Source organism: Aphelocoma coerulescens, chromosome 14, assembly GCF_041296385.1.
Source record: "Aphelocoma coerulescens isolate FSJ_1873_10779 chromosome 14, UR_Acoe_1.0, whole genome shotgun sequence".
NCBI lineage: Eukaryota > Metazoa > Chordata > Aves > Passeriformes > Corvidae > Aphelocoma > Aphelocoma coerulescens.
In genome coordinates this window covers 3,111,233-3,132,012 of record NC_091028.1, presented here as the reverse complement: position 1 = coordinate 3,132,012, position 20,780 = coordinate 3,111,233, and the positions used below count along the sequence as shown (strand labels likewise).

At 48.6% G+C, this 20,780-nt stretch overlaps 1 protein-coding gene across 6 annotated transcripts in view; it reads right to left on the bottom strand.

Annotated features, from left to right (window-relative positions):
* Nucleotides 1-1,540: 1,540 nt before the first annotated feature.
* The window catches only part of SLX4 (SLX4 structure-specific endonuclease subunit), a 29,834-nt gene continuing 10,594 nt past the window's right edge, over nt 1,541-20,780 (bottom strand). For 5 of the 6 annotated variants that reach the window (XM_069029766.1, XM_069029767.1, XM_069029765.1 and 2 more), the window contains exons 6-16: nt 19,701-19,916; nt 18,545-18,759; nt 16,367-16,680; nt 14,582-14,861; nt 13,226-13,314; nt 10,104-10,250; nt 9,070-9,239; nt 5,824-8,267; nt 4,818-4,920; nt 4,158-4,604; nt 1,541-3,552 (exon numbers count right to left, since the gene is read on the bottom strand). In XM_069029766.1, coding sequence (XP_068885867.1) covers nt 3,192-3,552; nt 4,158-4,604; nt 4,818-4,920; nt 5,824-8,267; nt 9,070-9,239; nt 10,104-10,250; nt 13,226-13,314; nt 14,582-14,861; nt 16,367-16,680; nt 18,545-18,759; nt 19,701-19,916 — 4,786 coding nt within the window. In that variant the 3' untranslated portion in view covers nt 1,541-3,191. The remainder of the gene's footprint in view (nt 3,553-4,157; nt 4,605-4,817; nt 4,921-5,823; nt 8,268-9,069; nt 9,240-10,103; nt 10,251-13,225; nt 13,315-14,581; nt 14,862-16,366; nt 16,681-18,544; nt 18,760-19,700; nt 19,917-20,780) is intronic. The other variant, XM_069029770.1, reaches the window with a different exon arrangement.

Here is a 20,780-nt window from a genome sequence, read left to right as displayed (position 1 = left end):
CCCAGCATCCCAACCATCCAAGGCCAGCTGGATTGTATGCCACAGACCCTCCACACTTGCACCAGTGGAGGTTTAGACTGGACACTAGAAAGAATTTCTACCCAGAAAGGGTGATTAGATATTGAAATGGGCTGCCCAGGGGGGTGGAGGAGTCACCAATGAGGGAGGTATTTTAGGACAGACTGGATGTGGAGCTCAGTGACAAGGCCCCTTGTCACTAGCAGCCCGTGGCTAGCACAGGGCTACTATGGTCAGTCTGGTTGCCATGGTGGTGGTGGGTGACAGGCTGGGCTCAATGATCCCACAGGGCCCTGTTCTGCAGCTGCTCAGAAACACAGATTTAGGAATTTTAGTAGCAATTACAAAGTGAACCAAGTTAAAAATAAAGGCATTGTATTTCCAGAACATCCCCTGCCTTCAAAATCAGCAGGACAAGCTGTGCTGAAGAAGTGAAGATGGAAGTGAGAGGGGTGTAAATAGGCACTGCTTGAGAGAGTGGATTGAATCCAGGAATGAGAAGGTTGAAGCATTTCACAACCAAAATCAGGGGAGGTTTGGGTTGGACATCAGGAAGAATTTCTTCCCATAAAGTGTGATCAGATACTGGAATGGGCTGCCCAGGTGGGTGGTGGATTAACTGTGGTAGGAGGTGTCCAAGCAAAGCCTGGGCAAGGAACTCAAAGCTCTGGTCTGGTTGCCATTGTGGAGACGGGTTCCAGGTTGGACTCAGTGATCTCACAGAGCTCTTCCACCCCAGTTGATTTTGTGACATCACAGCCTTTGGGGACAGTGTTGATAAGTGTCCCCAGCCCGTCGCCGTGCCCAGAGCCCAGGCAGAAGTCGGCTGGGAAGGACATCCAGGGCCTGTTCAGCGGTGGCAGCTCGTCCGTCAGCAGCACCATGCTCAGCCAGGGGCTCTTGCCGCTGCTGCCGCTCTCGGTGCTGCTGCTCTTGGTGCAGCCACTGGACCCTTCCAGCCACGCTGCTGGGGACACAGGGAGCTGGGATGCGCTTCCCCAGGCCCTGGAGGAGCAGGAGGCCGTGGTGCCAAGGAGCGACACCGCGCTGGTCCTGGAGGCGCTGCCGTGGATCTGCGCAGCCGCGGCCCTGATTCTCAGGGGCTTTTACCTGGGCTGGGTCCTTGTCAGAGGGCTCAGGAGACGCCGGGGAGAGGTGAGGGAGGGGCTGAGGCAGGTGGGCCGGTGCCGGGGCCGCCAAGGCCTTGGGCCAGGAGGGTGTGGGGCGAGGCCCGAGAGCCCCCGTGGGGCAGCAGAGCTGGGCAGGCCCCGCGGGTGCCGGGCCTCTGGGGCAGCCCCTTGGCCAAGGCTTCGGCGGAGCGGGGGCTGAGCCCAGCGCTGGGCAGGAACGGGCCCGGCTGAGCCCCGGAGCTGCTCTTGCTGCAGCCTCTGCCCGGGGCAGCCCAGCCGGGCCCAGGCTCGCTGTGCAGGAGGGGCCGAGGGCAGCGCCCGAGGGCTCAGCCCCGAGGCCCCTCTGCCCCTCCATCGGGCTCCCTGTGCTGGGTGTTGCAGGAGAAGAGCCAGAGCGCCCGGGCCTCTGCACGGCCGTGCTGCCAGGGCCGCGGCTGCTCCGAGGAGCTGCTGCAGCTGCTGCTGGAGAACCAGGCCCTGATGAAGACGTCTCTGCTCCAGAGCTCCCGGCAGAGGCCAGGGCCCAGAGGGAGGAGGCGAAGGAACGCTGGCACTCAGAAGAGCAGACTCCACCTCTCGCCTCTCCTCCGACTCCCCAGCCCCAGCTCATCTCTGGGCTTGGCGGACATGGCCGGGAATGTGTGACCAGTGCTGAGCCCGGGCACTGGGACATTCCTGCCCATAGGTGTTAGGAACCCCTTTGTTATTAGGAAATAGGTTTCCAAGAAGTCTTCTCCACCCCCAGTTGAAGTGTTTCGAAGAGTTCAAGTTTAAAAATAGTTGATGTTTTCTTTAGGCATAGGCTTCCCAGTCATGTTCTCACTCTAGTTGAAGCTGGGAAGAGTAGTCTAGTTCAATAAAGTTCATGTTTTTTATACATTGATGTGTTTGTTTACTGTTCCATATGAGAATGGACAGGATTTAAATTTTTTATTGTATCAAATCAAAAACAAATACTGTATAAAAAAAATTGTATGTCCCACATACATAAAGATATCAGAAATCTGCCCTCTTTTTGTGTTGTGTCCATTTTGTTCAGTGAGCCTTTGCACACTCAGAACTGCCAGAACAGACAAAAGTCAGTTGTTATTGTGAAGGTCAATATATAAAATATGACAATTTAGGGTCCAAGACTTCCCCAGGAGTCCCAGACACTTTACAACTGGGACCAGTCCAGTTTGGAAGTGGGACTGTTCCAAGCAGTGGGTTTAGCTCAAGCTGTGAGAAGTGCTGACAAGTTCCAGTGCTCACTTAAATATTATCTTGAAGACATCTCTGCTGGGGACACACTCAGGCCAGCCCGAGCAGGGAAAAGGGTGCTCAGGAAACGGAGCAGAGGGGTTTGAACACAGATCCCGTGGGCAGATGGACACATCCCACTGGATTTTCCAATTGAAAGGGCTTTCCTGAGGCTTCGGGTGTCAGGGGTGCTTTTGGCAGGTGTCGCAAAGGGAACAGAACAAACCCCTGCCCTGTTCTGCAGCCATTTCAGAAACACAGATTTAGGAGTTTTAGTTGAGATTGTCAAGTGAAGCAATTATAGAAAAAAGGCCTTTTATGTATTTCCACAGCATTCCCTGCCTTAAAAATCAGCAGTGCAAACTGTGCTGAAGAAGTAAATACTGAAGTCACAGGAGTGTAAACAGGCAGTGCTTGACAGAGTGGATTGAATCCTGGAATGTGAAGGGTGAAGCATCTCACAGCCCAGATCAAGGGAATAGGTCCTGGCAAGTGTCACTGAAGGAAGCACCAGCACAAAGAAAAGTTGGGGACCTAAAATCTATTAGAAAAAATGGAAAGAAAAGGCACAAGAGTCAAATCAGGTGGAAAGAGGTTCCAGGTGAGCTGTGTGCTGAGGGCAGGGCAGCCATGGGGGGTTTGTGCAATCGGAGCAGAGGGCTGGGCAATGGGAGTGCAGCTCAGGCCCGTTCACCGGGGATCAGGCCATGAGGAGCAATAGGGCTCCATCCATCACCTGCTGCTGGAGCACCAGCTGGGAATGGGCTTTCCAGCTTGGCAGCAAGGCCTCCATGTACAGAATTTTCAGGGGGTAGGAGTGGGCTTCACTTGGTATCGCCTTCTCTGTTTTCTGCTCCCCTTCCTTTTCTGTTCCTTCTCTTTCCGGGCTTTGGCCATGGTAGATGTGATGCACTGAGAATCCAGAAAGTTCAGCAGCTTTGCCTTGGAAATTTTAATGCCATTCTGTTTGAGCTCTGTGTGCAGATCAGCCAGCTCGATGGGCTCATAGAAAAGAATCCTGTTGTACAGGGCCGTGTTTGAGCGGATGTACCACCTTATTGCCTCCAGCTTTTCCTCTTCCCGAGCTGCTGCTTGAGATGCTGGAAACTCCTCTTCCTCCTCCTCAGATGCAAAAGCACAGGTTTCAAATCCATTCACAAAGGAACTAAAAGCAGGATGAAACAGACCAGAGGTCAAGGAAAGAACAGGCCAACAAGGACAAGACCAGAGCTCCCCAAATCCCTTATGATGAAGAACTATGAGCTCCCTCTGCGGGATCACAGACCCTGCACTACCAGCACCTACAAAATGAATGAGGCAGAACATGGCAGGGCTTCTGCAAACTGCCCATCCCAGCCAGGACAGTGCTGGTCCTGCTCACCCAGCCCAGAGCTGTATGGAATTTCTGGCTCCTGGCCCTTCCCTCCTGGCAGGCTCAGCCAAGGGGTGCTGTGCCGTCCTCTCTTAACTCCAGCTCCAGGTTCTCAGGCAGCACCGAGTGCTCCATGTCACTGACCTGCAGACCAGGCATACCAGATTTGGGCCTTGCTCATAAGCAGCCCTTTTGTGTCCTGAGAATAGTTCAGTGGGAATTAGACTGAAATCCAAAGCCTGTTTCTTTTGTAGGAGTGTGCTGACCTCCACGTGACACACTCAAGGAGGAGGCAGGGCCACTGTAGGCCACTGGGACACTCACCTCTGTTTACCTCATTCCTACCTCACCTCTGCCCTGCACCACTGAGTGTTTTGTCTAGGATTTCACTGCCTCACCTCTGTGAACCAAAGGAGATGTCACTTCCATCCACTGAAGAATCTGCTGACTCCTGGGATGCCGGGAGATCCTTGCCATCAGCTGCCAGGGACACAGGTGGCCTTTCCTGCTCTTTGGCACCTTCTGGGTGATGTGGCACGTTAGTTCCCTCCTTGGGTGTGGCACAGCCTGTTCCATGGGATGCACCATCAGCCTTACCCCTAGGGAGCACTGCAGAAGCCTTGGCAGGCTGCTTCCTCTTGCCCACAGCCCTTGGGGCGCGATTCCTGCCCGCAGCCTGGCCTGCCTTCGGCTGCCTCAGCTGTTTGGCTGGGGACTTCTGTGGGAGGGGCTGGGAATAGGGGATTTCATCCTCAAAGTCAGAGTCCCTGTCCTGGTGAGTGTACTGGAATATCTCCTTCAGCTTCAACACCATCTGGCGTTTTGGGAGAGCACGGACACCGAATCTGAAAGGGAAACGTGGGAGTTTAGGTTACAGTAATGCTGCACCTTCCACTGTCACAGCTCAGCAAGAGGTTCAGGCCAGGAAGTGCAGCTGGAAAAGTGTGATGTGACCTCAGAAAGCACTGGCTGGAGCTTCACCATGGTTCCCCTTCTTTTACACTACCTGCCAGCAGGTTCCTCTTGTAAAGAGCCATCCTGGGGGAGGTAATGCTCACCTGCTCAGCTCCTTCTTCAGCTGTGGGGTCTCCATGATGGAGTAAGCTGGCATGGGTGTCACTGGAGTGCTGGGGGACCCGTTGTTCTCTTGACAGGAAGGTTCTGCAGCAGAATGAAATTACTGTGATGAGAATCAGTACAGAAAGGACTTTAAATGGCTGCTAACTTCTCCTCTTAGTGGCAGAAATCTAATATTATCTAGTAATTGTTTAATAGCAACTACTTCCTTACAATCTGTTTTAGTTATTACTCAGCTTCACATTGGACGGAACAGTCAACACTTTTTTTCCCCCCCCTTAATTAGGATACTTGGTTTTCATTGACTTTACCTCAGAAAACAGTTTAAACTGGGACATATGTCACATCTGAAAATGAGGCCAGTCGGGGCTTTGTTAGAACAGGCAACATTTAGAAAGCAGTTACAACCATGTTTACTGAATTCTGTGCAGTGGTCCTTCTCCCAGGAAGGACATTTCATAACAGAGACTTGATGCATAAAAAAGCTGAGCAAATCAAGCTACTGGGGTCTGGAGTTAGATACTGATTTAATGATACCAGTTTACTGATACTGTCAAGCACAGCCAGTCTCACACATCATGTTCTAATCACCCCTTAAACTAATAATTTAGTATGGCATGTTTAATAATATATTTAACTGGATACAGTGGCATCAATTACATCAATCTGCTGGCAAGCAGGCTGGAGCCTGTGTTTTGTTCTGTTTTGCTTGGCTTTTCCCACAGCTTCTGCAAGGAGTACTGTCACTACCAATGGACTGGTGACACTGAAACACATGTGGCTACTCTCCAGGAATCCCACATTTAGACAGGCTCCTTCCCACAGCAAATGACTGCACCTTCTTTGTGCCTGGCCCTGCCAACTGTTTTGCATCAGAAGGCCCAAAGACTCTTTCAGTGTGTCAAGTGAACTACAGGTTAAGATAAGCATTAAAATAAAACCAGTTGAATGTAGCCTAATAAGTGTAGTATAGATACAAGCTCTCACCAGGAGTCTTGACAGGATCTGACTGACAGGCCCCTGCTGCAGCTGCCAACCTCTGAGACAGAGGAAGAATCTCTGGAAGTTCATCTTCCTTCTCTTCTCCATTCCAGTCATCCCAGATTTTGGAGTCCAGGTAACTGGCTCTGCTGCCCACTGATGAACATGGCTCAATAGGGCTCTTCTCAGGGCAGTGCAAAGTTGTTCTCCTGCAAGCAGGACTTCCTTGGAGAGGGGTGCTGCCCTTAATTCCCTGCACTTGGACTGGGCTCTCCTCCTGCTCATGCCAAGAGTCAGGGCTGGGGCTGCTGGCCATGCTGGTCTTTGCATGGCTGACCTGGCCAGAGTCGTGGCCGTCACCTCTGACTGGTGACAGATACTCAACATGCCAGCAGTCATCAACAGGGATTGGGGGCTCCTCACACAGCAGGACACTGCTCCCCAGAGAAGGCAGACTTACTTCCCTGTCACTGTCCTCCAGCTCAACCACACTGATGTTTGTTTTATCTTCCAGTGGCTGCTCCTGGAACGGAGGCCCCAGTGTGGGTAAACCTGAGATATTGGCACATTTGCTTTCTGTGTTGGTGTGGCCAGGGGAGAAGAGAACTGGATCCACTGGAGAAACTGGAAGGGAGTTCTTGGAAAAGGATTCTGCAGCTGGGCTGTGGGGTGGGCTCCTCCCATTGGATGAGTTCTCCCTAGGCAAATGTTCGTCTGACAACATTGTTTCATGATCTTTTATTAACTTTCCAGTCATTTCATGGTTACTATTACCTGCTGCTACATTCTTTGTGCTGAGTTTAGATTCTGGACCCTTTACAGAATTAATACTTGTGACCTGAGTCTGTGTTGGGAAGCTTCTGCTTTTGCTCAGAACTGGTGTTCCTGGCACGAACCAGAAGCAGTCTGTGCCTGGAGACAATTCATGACTGAGCCTTTTCCCAGGGCTCGGGTTTGGACTCTGTTTGATTTCTGTACAAGCACCTGTTTGTCTGCTGCGAGGAAATTCAGGGGACACCTTTACATCACCACTTACACACACTGTGTCTGTATTGCCACATGAGACCTGGGTTGATCTCTGCTCTGTTTCAGGGACTGATGAGTTATGGTCAGGTTTTGGTATCTCAGGACTTTGTTCTATGTCTGTACACCTCAGGAGCCCAGGGATTTCCGTTTTCTTCAGAGCAGAGTCAGATTCTAGCAACTTCTTGCCTTGTTGTAACTCCATTTCATCATCAGAAGAAGATAAAACAATAACATCACCCTCCTTGATCCCCTGAGCTGCAGCATCCTGAGTCCTGCCTGGTGATGACAACACTGGAACATGTGCGTGCTTGTTTGATTCGCTGTGAGGAAGCTCAGCTGGAGAAACTGTGATCTCGTTTCTTGATGCAGCACCAGGCTCCTTGGCTTTCTGGGAGTGTATTTCATCAGATGGGAATGATTTTTCCTTTTTGTTTTGCTTTGGTGTTGACATATGTTCCCTGGCAAAGTTTCCCTCTGATTTTGGAGATGCAGGTGAAGAGCCAAGAGCAGGAAAAAGAGACACATAAGGGACACAAAAGCCATTCTTACACGGAGAGCAGCCTTTTTGTGACTTGCTGAACAGAAGAGAATCATTGAGACCAACATGTTTTTCACTAGGGGACTTTCCTGATTCTTTGGTAACTTCTTTCACTGGGGAAGGCTCACAGTGATCCCCCTGAGAGGCAGAAAACAAACGTTCATAGCTGTCATTTATATCAGTATCACCCTGGAAACCAGGAAACTGCTCTTCACGGTGATCTGCCTTGTCATGTGAGACCTGAGGTGACTTGGAATCCTTCACATCCTTACACCCCTCAACAGCCCCTCCTTCATTAGCACCATGGGCTGCTCCATCCCATTTCTGAGGTTCACTGTGGTGAGGCACTATAGTGGCCTCTGGATCATTCATGCTCTTGCACCTATTTATATTCTGCATCTTCTCTTCTTGTGCAGACAAGTGACATTCAGATCTTTCCACACTGTTGCCATCCCTCAGACCTTTGAGGCTGTTGCTTACTGAAGCAGATTCAGCTCTCTTTACCTCTTCCTCCTCAGATTGCTGGTTTGTACCTCGGGCTGCCTCGGTGTCACTGCTGATGCTGCAGCATGTTCCCTTGCTCACCTCTCTTTCACCCTGAGCCATCTTTCTCTGAGTTGCAGCAAACTCATAGATTTCCTCCAGCTCTTGTTCTCCTACCTCACTATCATCTTCCTTCTGGCACTCAGGGTTCAGCATAGCTACTTCTTCCTCATCTTCACCCACCCACACTGAATTCAAGAGGTCTTGGAAGTTCTCAGCTCTGTCCTCACAATCTTCTTCATCCCTCACAGAGATAAGATCATCTTCTGAATCCACTCCGGAGGACACCTGGCTCTCTCCATTGTTGTTTTCACACTCTGCCATCAGTTCCCTCACACCAAATCTGCAAGAATACAATAGTAACAATTATAGTAACGACATAATTAGTATTTCCTCCTCCAGTATTTCTTCACCATTTGGCTGTCAGATCACTTTTGTGAGCTTTGTAAGGAATTCACGTGAGGATGCTGAGTTGAGTTTCCTAAGACGTACAAAATCCAGTGTACTCCTAAAATTCCAAATACCCTTTTCCAGCTGTCACTCACATGAAAGTATCAGGCACATTCTTCCTTTTCTGTGCTTGAGACTGACTACACTAAATCCCTTTGGCAATGGGAAAGTCCCATGGAGTGGCTGAGGCTGGATAATATCTGCCATGTGCAATATTCCTGGCTTTTTGGAATGACAGGGCACCTCTCTACATACACTTGGCAAGCCCCAACCATGTCCCTGGCATACCTCAGCAACTGCTCCTGTTTCAAGCTCTTAGGACATGGCTAGGACCACAACTGGAGCATGGCTGACACAACACATTAAAGTCTGAGCATCCAATACATTCTGTAAGTGTTGTTCAGATGAAGTGAGAATCACATATAGAAGTTGTGTTCATCATCTTCAACATCAGCTGCCAACAGCCATCCTGAGACAAAACTCTCAGCCAAAGTCTGCTGAGCATATAGTGAACATAGAAACTCTCAAACAGGTGGAAAAGCTGAGGGCAGGATGTCCTTACGTGCAAGTTTCATTTAAGATGTAGCAGAGCACCATGGAATTTGTAAGCCGCTAAAACTGCAACGGAAGATCTCAAACTGGGGTCTGTGTGGCTGAAAGCCTGAGGGGATCCAAAACATGCTCAGGGTACACACCTGGCAGCCAGAGCCCGTAGCTGGGGCCGCAGCCCAGCAGGGAAGTTGGTGTCAGCAGCATAGAGGTACCGCAGGAAGGCAGCCACAGCCTCAGCAGACACGTCGCTCAACAGCACCCGGTGCGTCGGCGCAGCCCCATCCTCCTCCACCACCAACCCCTCGCTGTGTACCTGGGGCAGAGAAAGCAAAGTCTGTTTGCTAATAAAGCAACACAACACCTACATTCATCCTTGTTCCCATCAGCTCCTTCCATTTGCCCATGCCCTACCCTGGGGCCAGGATGCCAAGGTGAAGCAGTTACAAGAGCTCCCTGTGGAAGAGGCCATGTCCTTCCTGACCTGTAGCTGTTAACTGTTTAACTACTTGCCTTAGTCACACGTATCAAAGGTGACCTTAGAGTTCTCCACTTAGTTTTGCAATCAAATTACTTCCCAGAGCAGAATTTCCAGAGTTATCTACACCTCTGCATGAGCTTCCTCTGGTCTGTTTTGAATTTACCTGGAAGCTGCATAGGAGCAGGCTGGGAGCTATTCAACCTAAAATGCTCTGGGAGCATAAGAACTCCTTCACCAGCCTTGCAAAAAGCACAGGCAGTGCAGGTACCTCCAAAGCAAGAGCGACAAAACCTCTGTGCAGATTTTTTTAAAGTACTTCCCAGAATCTTCCTTACTCCCTGCTCACATTTCCCAGCCTGGCTGACAGGCAGGACACACCAAGATGGACAAGGCAGTCTGTGCTTGCACAGGGACAAAAATTCAAGAGTGAGAAGCACTTGGGAAGCTTCCCTCATTGCTCATGGGTGCAATGCAAGGATCCTTGACTCCCCATAGCCTCCCTGGATAAAGCAGCACATCTTTCACCACTTTGTCAAGATTTATTCCGGTTTCCCTAAGCTGAAAAACCACTGCAGGTCCTGAGGCAGTTGCCATTAAGCCCAGCAGTGCTCTGTGCTGGTTTGGGGCACTGGCTGGCTGTGGGAGGGGACAGCCTGGGCTCTCCTACCCAGGAGCAGAAGGAATGCCAGCAGCACTCACAGCCTGAGCCGCCGCCGGACACCGCGCGTACAACACGAAGAGGTGGGCATAGAGGATGTCCCCACTGTCCACCTGGAACTGGACATCACTCAGGTGGGGGTTGTTGACCATGGCACCGAAATCTTGAGCCAGCAACCTGAGAGAGGACTAGGACACAGAAGGAACACAAAGACAGGTGTTAGGTTACAGCTATCAAACACTTTCCCTGAAAAAGAAGAAGGGAGTAACCCAGTTTATCAGCACTGCTGTGCTGGGGGCCCCAGCCTGGAAACACCACCTCTGCCTCCTGAAGATAATCACCAGCTTTATGAACTTCAGGTCTTCCACAGGACAAGCAGATAAGTCTGACATTCCTGCTTTGTTTTTCCTCTACTTTTTCACAGCCTGCTCATTGTGGAGAAAGGGCAGTTGTGTTGTATTCTGCTGTACTTGTGTCACAACACATTATCACCCTCAGATCTCACCACGTGTTTCCTGCTGTGGTCTACCCACAGCCTATAGCTGTCCTCATCATCTACTGCTTCCCACCACAATTTGAAGCAACTGTAACTTCCATTTCCACAGACTTGAACTCAATTCATTATAATTAGGGTAAAAGGAAAGAGGATGACTCAGGAGGGGGTAATGAGCCTTTCTTACCTCTTTTCACTGTCTGGCAATGACAGCTGAGAAGAGCAGCTCTGCAACAAGGCGCCCCGACAGAATAAAACTAATGTAGGCATCCAGTTCAAAGGAATTTATGAGCATGCTACTGAAACCTCTTTTGAAAATTCCACTCCATTTTAAAAAAGAAACACAACTTTTATTATCATTCCAGAACCCCTTGCTAGAATTTTGGGGAGGGCTGAGTTATCTGTGGCTGGTTATGGTGATGGCAAGGTCAGGCTTGGGGTATGCTGCCAAAGAGAGCAAGGATGGCAAGACAGCTCCTCTGGAGCTGCTCCCAGGCAATCTCCTCAAGACTCAGATCCCTCCTAGTGTTGCAGCTCTGGTGGTGGCCCTGGAGTGCTTCAGGGAAGTGTGAAACACCCTCAGCTCATGGCTGGGTTGAGAGACTGCCTGACAGCACATGGAAACCAGTTTATGGTTAACACCCTCATCACTGACCTTGTGCTTTTCAAACCTACTGCAGAGCTGAGGAATTGCAAGTTTTATTCCAGGAAACATCTGCAGGAGATGCAGTTCCACCTGGAACAACACAACTCTTTATTTTCTTAGCAGGTTTCTACATTAGCAGTGGGCTGTGGAGAGCCAACCTTTCAACTCGCTCCAGCCAGCAGGAATTAGCAGCACACACTGGAATGCTTCTCCCAGTCTTCATAGGTGGGCTAGGGAACATTCTGCCTGCTGTGGCAGTGCTGTGGACTGACCTCCAAAGGGAAGACAGGAAACTCAGTCTGGAAACTAAACTGATTCTTCTTGCTTTCTTATTCTTGGCAGGTGGGCTACCTGCGAGGCAGCTCTGGGGCCGCCAGCAAACACAGACTCCCAATGTGACGCTCCAGGCAGCGAGCCCAGAACAGCTTTCCTGCTGATGCTAAAATTATCAATCAAGAATAGGGAAATTAAACAAGGCCAGAAACCTCCTGGCTGCTCCATTCTCTGTGCAAGGCAAAGAAACTGGCCAGAAGACAGCTCTGAGCAGGTACAAGTTGTGTGTTGGAGAACACACCAGAACACTGAGGAGGCCACTGAGACTGGAGCCCACTGATGTGACCAAGGGTCTTCAGCACAGGGGATGTGTTACCAATGCAATGGGTGCATTTGCTCTACATGGTTACACTGTGCTCACCCAAAGCACAGATCTCTCCCATTGGCAATCCAGCTCTTCAACAACACTTCACTTGCTCAGGAAAACTATAATGGAATCAAACAGACTCTGAAAAAGTGACCCTACTGGTTTTGCTGGGAGCAACTGAGTTTCAACAACAGTGTGAGAACAGTTTCTGTACTGCTAAAGGCCTCTGGTTTAATAGAAAAACAAAACAAGACTTTCCTGCTGAGGATAATTTTTTTTAATACACCCCAAGAATACCTAGAGTTTCTGTACCAAGTAGCTGGGATGCTCAAGTTTAATACTGATTCCCACCTCAAGGAATTGTCTCCTTTTAGGAGGATCTTAATCCTTCAAGTACAATATGAAAGTATGTTGTCAGAGCATCAAAATTTATCCAGCACCAAAATGTACTTCCTTTCATGGCATGATTATTTACTATCAAACAATAGATAGTAAGTTTTATCAGATAAAGTGAATGACCTTGGTAAGAAAATGAATTAGTTTTGTTTTGTGTGAACTTCAATTGAATAAAACTGATTATACTTTCATACCACATCCTCTGTGGTATGTGGGGTGAGATCTACAGAACAATACAGGCTTGATAAAAAAATCATCTATGACTTACTAGGCTGTGTTTCTCCGTCACCACAGAGCACACACTGATTTTCAAACAAGATCCTCTGTGTTCCCACAACTGGGGGTTTTCTATACCAAACCCTTTAAAAGCTCAATTAGCTGCAAAATCTGCTCATCTTCCATGGCTCTTGCAGCATTCCACATCACCTACCAGGCTTTTATGCCAGGACTTAGTACAAGCCAACCAGTCCTTGCAAGAATTCCCTCTCCCACTGCAGGACAGAGTGGGGAGAAAGGTGCCAGAACAGGAAGGAGCTCTGGGTGGTGTGTGAGCCCAGAGGGAGCACCAGCAGCTCTGTCTCTCCTGGGCTGCAGCCAGTTTTCTCCTGGGCATTAAAGCAGTGTATTGCATAACATGCTGCAGCTGCATCCCTGGTTCCTACCCCCAAACACTCTCAGTGCTACAACACAATTCTCTAACCTGCTCAGCTTGGCCTTCTGTTCCCTGGCATTTAAATCATCTCTCATCAGGTAAGACAAGTACTGAAAGATCCCCAGGCTCTTGTGGGCATGGATGGAACACCCCAGGTGTGCTGATCTCACCTGTGCCCATGATGAATCCTCAGTCACTGTGAACCTTAAGCACCACTTTGTTTCCACAGAAAGGAATGGGAAATATTCCACACTTTTTTGAATTGCACAAATGCAACAGCTTTTTTTCATTATTATAGATGAATCTATAAAGAGTGGAAAAAATGGTTATCCTTACTGTTTTACTGCTGCTCCTGAGAAGGTTCTTCTCCTTGGATGGGGGCACAAAGCCACTATGTGGAGGATCGCTGGGAGTCAGTTCTTCTCCTCAGGGAAGAAAACGCACATCACAAATCACATACAACTTCCTTGTGAGACAGAATGATCTAAGAGCTCCTAACAGGATCCTTGCTGTGACAGCTGCTATGACCAGGCTGGCTGGGCTAAAGGCTCATTCTCTCCCTCATGCCTTTTTGCAAGGTTTGGCTCTGGGTTGTGCCAGGCTGAGGGTTCCTAAGCACCATTCCACTGTTATTTATATACATTAAAGGGCCAGGGACCATATGCTGCAGTTTAGCAGGGGAAGTGAGGAATATTATATCCAAGTGCAAATGCAGACAGGTGAGCTTAGTAACCATGTTCTCGTTCACGGATGAACAGGAGACACAACAGACTCTGCTGAAGAGCCAGAGCATTTTAAGGGGCACCACTGCCCTTGAAATATGCAGTTGTGCACCATATGCAACTGTGACTGGGGACATTAGAGTTGCCCACAAAGGAATTCCAGGTGTTGTATTTTTTCAACCCTGTGTAGGCATAGATTAACTTCAGGTTTGTGTAATTGATGTCCAACACAAAATCATCCCTCTTGTGCATCTCTCTCATCCGACTGTCTCAAGACCTGAAAAGACAGTGCAAATAACAGAAAGGCTGTCCAGGCAGAACCACAGAATCACAGACTGGTTTGAGTTGGAAAGGACTTTAAAGCCCATCCAGTCCCACCCCCTGCCATGGGCAGGGACACCTTCCACTATCCCAGCTTGCTCCAAGCCCCGTCCAACCTGGCCTTGGACACTTCCAGGGATCCAGGGGCAGCCACAGCTGCTCTGGGCACCCTGTGCCAGGGCCTCACCACCCTCACAGGGAAAAATTTCTTCCTACTATCTAATCTAAATAAATGCTCCTTTGGTTTGAAGCCAATCCCCCTTGTCCTATATATCCTTGTGAAAAGTCCCTCTCCAGCTCTTGTGTGTGCCCAAGATAACAAGAAATGAAGATTTTGTTCTAACTGTTGAACATATCCAGGCTCTTTCCTAGCAGAAAATACTTTGATATCTTTAATTTTAAAATAAAATTTAGTATCTGCAGTCCAGGAGTTCTCTTAAAAGCTGGGATTTAAGAATACTTTCAGAAATATCAGGTTGATTGTATCTAAATCTTACAGGAGGAAAAAGTGCCCCCACAACATCACCTCTTGGATAAACACCAACAACCTGTGGGTGCTTCCATGGCTCTCTGACTCAGCCCAGCCTAAGTCTGGCTCTGTGTAGCTCAAGGAACCAGGGGCAGGGCTCACAAAGCTGCCAGAACTCACCTGGCTGCTCTGCTGCCTGAACATGGCCAGTGTCAAGGTTCCATTGAGTAAGGGTGAGTCCTTCCCTGGCCAACTCCACGAGGTCCTGCAGGGTCTGAATGTCCTTCTGGCTTGGGGATAAAAGCTGCCCATCTCCTCTGGGGCCTGCTTTGGATTCATCAGAAGTTTGGCCTCCAACCTTTGTGCAAATGGGTTCCTGAGAACTGAGGTCAGGATGAGTTTGCTGGGATACTTCTGGCTGGTGAGACCCCACTGGTGGCTGGAGGTTCTCTGGCTTATTCTGATCAAATGAGGAGGAAAAAAAGACACCAATAAATTAGGTCTTGTTTTGTGTGTTTGCAGAGCTCAGAGTATGGTCTCTACTTCATACTCCTGAAACACCTGTGAAGGATCACAGAGCATTGCCCAGGTACAGGGGATTCTGAGGAACAGTTCTCTGCAGTTTTATGAAGGGCTCTCCAGAGATAAGACAGCTCTGAACAGAAGAAAGAAAACTAGAACAGAAAATGCAGAAAAGTTGGTTTCTCCAGGAGCATGTCTGTGCAGGCAGCTGCCAAGCAGGGAGAAAGGATGGGGGAAATGCTCCCAATCCAACATCTAAATACTTCATTGTAGCTGGAGTTCCTGGCAAAAGTCACAGCTGAAGCTCTCCAGGGGCTTCTGTTCCGAGTTCTGAAATGCTTTTGCAGTTACATGTAACTAAATCAAACTTTCACCTTGGAGTGGGTATTTTCCAGGTTTGGTCTTCGTTTCCCAAAAAATAATTTTGCTTGTTTATTTCTAAGTAAAAATGGTCCAGCCATTTCTGTGAATGGAAAGAATCAGAGGAAAAACACACTCCTGCCATGATTTTAAAGACATTCCTGCTTTTTATTTTTAAACTTCTCTGGCAGTTTTTGGCTTGAATGAAAGCTCAAAACTTCCTAGAAGGGAGTCCCTCCTCTCCAGCCTCAACCTGCAACAAGCCAGAGAAACACTGGGCTTTGGCTAGGGAAGAAGTATTAAATAAAGCACCTACATATGCACAGTAGTTTCTGAACAGGAGCAGCAAATACTTCAATAGAAGAAAAAGGGAAGAAAGAGAAGGGATATCCTCCTCGGAGAAAAGAGACTGAAAGAGCTTTGTCTGTTTCTGTGGGCACTTTTTATAAAAATACAGAGCACTGGAAGAGGCAGATCCAGGTGGAAACAAAATGAAAGAGTGGAACTGAGACCTGGATCAAAGCTCACATGCACCAGGAGGCAGTGGGATGCACAGGGAAAGGCTGAGTGCAAACGCTTTGCTGTACAACTCCAGGCACTCCCACCTTCTCTGTGCTAGCAAATATCAAGTTTCAGTTTAAACTTTTCCCCCAATCCTTGCTGAGTGCAACATGGGCAACACTCACAATAGAAATGACCAGAGAGAAGTGCAAAGTACAAAAACAAGAGTCAGGCTGCTGTAACTATGGACAAACTAACAGCATAATGAGCAGGATGGGGTCCCTTTACTCAGTACTCTGTTTCCATCCCTTTCATTTTCTGAAAGCTCAAACACCATGGTAACATGAGCCTTCTTCTCCTTTCCAAAAGGCAGAAATGAAAGCTCAAGATCCTCCAACCTGACCGTTCAAGATCCTCAAACCTGACTGTGTAAGACCAGGAGAGAAAAGGTCACAGGCAGCGAATGTGCAGAGAGAGGGGATCACTGGTTTACATTCCAAATGAGGAAACAGAAGGGATAGAGAGCAAGTATCAAGAACTAGGGCACACATATATCAGAGCAAGGACAACAGAGCACCCCACCTGCACAGGCTTCCAGGGTTCAATTGGAGGGGTTAAGTCTGCAGTGTAGAATGATCCAGGGTCACAGGGTCCTGTCAGAGCACTGATCTTCCATAAAAAGCAGTCCCTGGCTTTGGACAGTGGCATGAGCCAGGCTGCTTTTCCAGATTCATCCTCCAAAATCCTACTAATGGGCAGCTGAGGGGTGGGAGGGAATTCCACCTCTTCTGTCAGCATCATAGCTACTCGCTCCTGGATCCTCTTGTGGGCCTTCTCTGGGTCCTGGAGCAGCAGTGGTGGAGGGGCACTGGCACCTTTTCTACGCCTTTTTTTCTCTTTAAAAAGAAAAGGAATCCAAATAAATAAACAGCTGAACACACAGGGCAGAGGAGATCAACACAGCAGTTTCTTCAGCACTATAATCAGTGATGACCAAAAGGCATGAGAACACAACTCTTAAGATTGTGCAGGTAGTCCAAAACCTCAGATAGCCCTTATGGGAGAAATGAACTCTGGAGAAGAGTGACTCCTCACACTGCTTTGCTGCATTCTGGGGGCCTTCCCATGTCCACTAAATCTGATCATTATGGAAAGCACTGGTAGCCGTGCAGCCTCCCAGCCCTATGGAACGCTGCCTGTATATCTTGGTTTGAAAGATAGGTGTCTGCCAAGGAAAGCGGGAACCTCCTTTGGAATGGTGACCTCCCCTTCCCTCTAAATTATTGTAACTTTGAAATTACGAGGCTTTCAGGCAAAGATATGGGGAAAGGAATAACAGTTCTTTACATATATATGCCGTAGCAGGAGCTGCGGGGGAAGTCGGGCAGACACGGGGTGCTGTAGCAAAAAAGCCCGAGGCGGCAGCAGCAGAAAGCAGTGGGGCTGGGCAGCAGCAGCAGCAGAAAGCAGTGGGGCTGGGCGGCAGCAGCCGGGCTTCTCCGTAGCAGCTGCTGCACGCAGCCGGGAGACGCGCCCTCCGGGAAGAGGGTGGGGTTCGGGGTCCCGGGTTTTTCCCCTGAGGCACCCGAGTAGATGGTGAGGGTCCTTTCCAGTCAGATCGGGGGTTAATAAGGTCCCAATTCAATGGCTGCTCTTACGAGCAGAGGCTCACCCACGGTAAGGAAGAAGCAGTACAGGGCTGGACTCTGCGGTGGCAGCGAATTCTCCCCGAGTTGAACTCGACCGTTCCCCTCCGATCCCGAGAACGAGCCAGGAGCTGAGCCCAGCCCCTCACCCCCCAGCCAAAATCTCGGGTATCTCTGCCCTTCCCAAGAGAAAACCCCTCAGCTAAGAGAGTAGCCAGCTGCACCCCTCCTTCTACCCTGGCCACTTCTTTTGTCTCTTAAGCACCGGTCCTTATCATGTCTTAGGCAACAGATGGGACAAAATTCCCTGAGAGAAAGAAAAAGGAAAAAAAGAAAAATCCTAACCTCCAACACTGTATGGCAGTGCTGCACAACAAAGGGAGGAAAAACCACCAACACACCCATGAAGGACTCCTTATCTTGTGTTCTGGTCATGGATGACATCAAACCACAGCTCACACAAACACTAGGCAGCCTTCATTAGGAAATCCTGTGTCTTACTACCTTTGCCTTACTAATGCCCAACCCCAGATCCAACTGGGAGTACCTATGGACAGGAGGAGACCTGAGCAGGGTTATGAAGAGTCAAGTCTCCCCTCTGTACAGCTCTCAACCCTCTCCCTTGGCAGTTGTCTGCCTTTCTAAGCCCTTCTGCACTCCGACATAGCGAGGCACCTGCTCAGCAGCATGTACTGGACATACACAGCACTGCAGAAAGGACAAAATGATACGAGATAACACTGAAAAAGCTGCATTAATCCAGGCTGCAGCAGGAAGAATAGGAAAAAATCTACTGCAGGAGAAATAACAATCATATTTTCATGTTATTTCTCCTCACTTCCACAGTTTACAAGAAACAACAGCTTAAGACTATTTTACAGATTCAAAATAACAAACCAGTGAAAAAAAGCACAAGATTCCCAAAACCCATGGACATTCTGCAGCCTTCCTTAACTGCGTGTGGATACTGCATATTGTTGAAGCTCTGACAGCTTAAATAAACCAGAAACAGGGCTGTCATCCCTCCTGTATCCAACAGGGAAGTTTTGGTGGAGAGCAGCCACGTTACTCCTGCATAACACAGCCTCAGACACTAACTTGCTGTAACACATACCTGATCCTGGCTTCCATTTGATTGGGAAAGCAGCCACCGGTTTCACATTTGTAACTGATTTTGCTTGTTCCTGCTTTTCTTGCTCCAACAGAGAGCGTGACATTGCCATGGCAACCTGCAAATCTTCATCCTTAAGCTCCATTTTGGCCCTCTTCTGTGTTTTCCTCAAGTCCTCGTTGGAGGGGCCTTTCCGCTTTGCCCTGCTGGGCTGATTGCTGAAATCCAAGAATGCAGCAGGAAGCCCCAGTTAATGTGACTGGATCAGAAACAACAAACACTGAGCACTCCAGAGCAGCTGCTCCATTTACTCAGAGAGATTCCCATGTCAAGCATAATAAGAAGCATTCAGTACTTTCTTTCCTAGCAGAGAGCAAATGATTTCTCATCATTCATGGAACTTAGAGTAATTTAGAGAAGTCTTATTTTGGGATGTAAGCATCTGCTATCTCTACCTTGAATGATTTTTTCTACCAAAGGGGAACAAACAAGTTGAAGCAGGAGAAAACCAGATCACCAGAAAATGCTTTCCCATCCCTCTGCTTCCACAGGAACAGGCAATGGTCCTTCCTTTGCACAACAGGACTTTATGAGCTCCTCTACAAATTCACTCAGGTACCACTTGCTGCACTCTGAAGATTCTGCTCAAATCCAAGCGAGCAGCTCTGTACCAAGCACACTGCAAAACACCACACCTGCTTCCTCTTTGGCTCAGGGTGAAAGGACATTCCCAGGACAGCCATGAGCTGAGGAGCTGAGGCTGTCCTGGTACCACAGATCCCAAGGAAGGCTCCACACTCCTACTCTGTGGTTTGCTCAATAAGCTCAAACACACCATTCGGCTTTACTGAGCAACTGCCTCACAGACTACAAACCATTCTGACAAACCACTGGAAGGTTATTTACTCCCCATTTTGCTCTTGCCTGCTGGCTTTTAAAATCATCCACCACCTGACCTCTTCTGAGGGAAATTAAGATTATTTCTCCAACTGACTGTCACAACCTCCTCACCTGGTACTGGGCCATGGCTCTACGTGACCTGCTCTGTGCTCTTGCCCAGTGTGTGAGTCAGCCTTGCATTTACTGTTCATCCCCACCTCCAACATCTCTCAGGCCAAAGTAAGCAACAAACATCTTTTTTTTTTTTCTACCAGCTTACCTGGGACACTGAAGAGCTGCATCACCAAGCGTGGCCACCTGCAACTGCACTGCCTGAAGAAGCAGATTAGGAGGCACATCCATCTCCACAGCACAGCGCTTCAGGTGACTGACTCGGCTCTGTGAGGTTTGGAACTGCTTCCCACAGATGGGACATTCAGGGACCACCGGTTTGCTGGAGGATGACATCTGTGCTTCTTCCATCTCATCCAGACACCTGGGAGACAATGGTAAAGCTTACCTATGGAGATTTTAAAGGGTCCGTGCTAGGACTTAAGTCATTAATATAATAATAACAACAACAACAAAAATAATAATAATAAAAAGCACAATCACTTCTAATACCAGTAACAGCCATGAACATCCACTAAAGAAACAAGCATTATGTGGCCATGTTGTGATGAACACAACAGGGAACAGTTACATAGAGATAATGGTCTCAGAGGCATATTAAAAACGTATTGCTCAAAGGCAAGTGCAGTGAATAACTTTAGAATCATAGAATGCCACAATGGTTTGGGTTGGAAAGGACCTTAAAGGCCATCTTGATCCACCCCCCCTCCCATGGGCAGGGACACTTTCTACCAGACCAGGTTACTCCAGCCTTGCCTTGAACACCTCTAGGAATAAGGAGTCCACAGCCTCTCTTGAACAACACACTTCACGTGTGTCCATCACCTAATCCCTCTTCCTGCACTCATTCAAACATTCCAGCTAATTTATAAACCCCTGTCAACAGAAAAGGGAGCAGCTGAATTGACACCACACTCCAGAGTGCAGCATGATGAACTTCAAATAATTTCTGGCAGGCCATTACTATGTAAAAATTTGTACTTGTTCTCTTTCTGTTCTCTCCAAAGAGATTCAGGGTGTGAAATCCTGGATCTGCAGGACCTATTACAAAAGTCACTCCCTGATTAGGTAATGACACACACAGGGCTGTGCTAAGAGACCATTCAGCACTGGTGATTACTGGTGTGTCGGTGCATCTATCCACCTACAGCTTCACTCTTGGGATGAAGGCTGGTATCAAAAAATCCCTGGGTAATATAACCTTGTAATCTCAACATACGATTACATG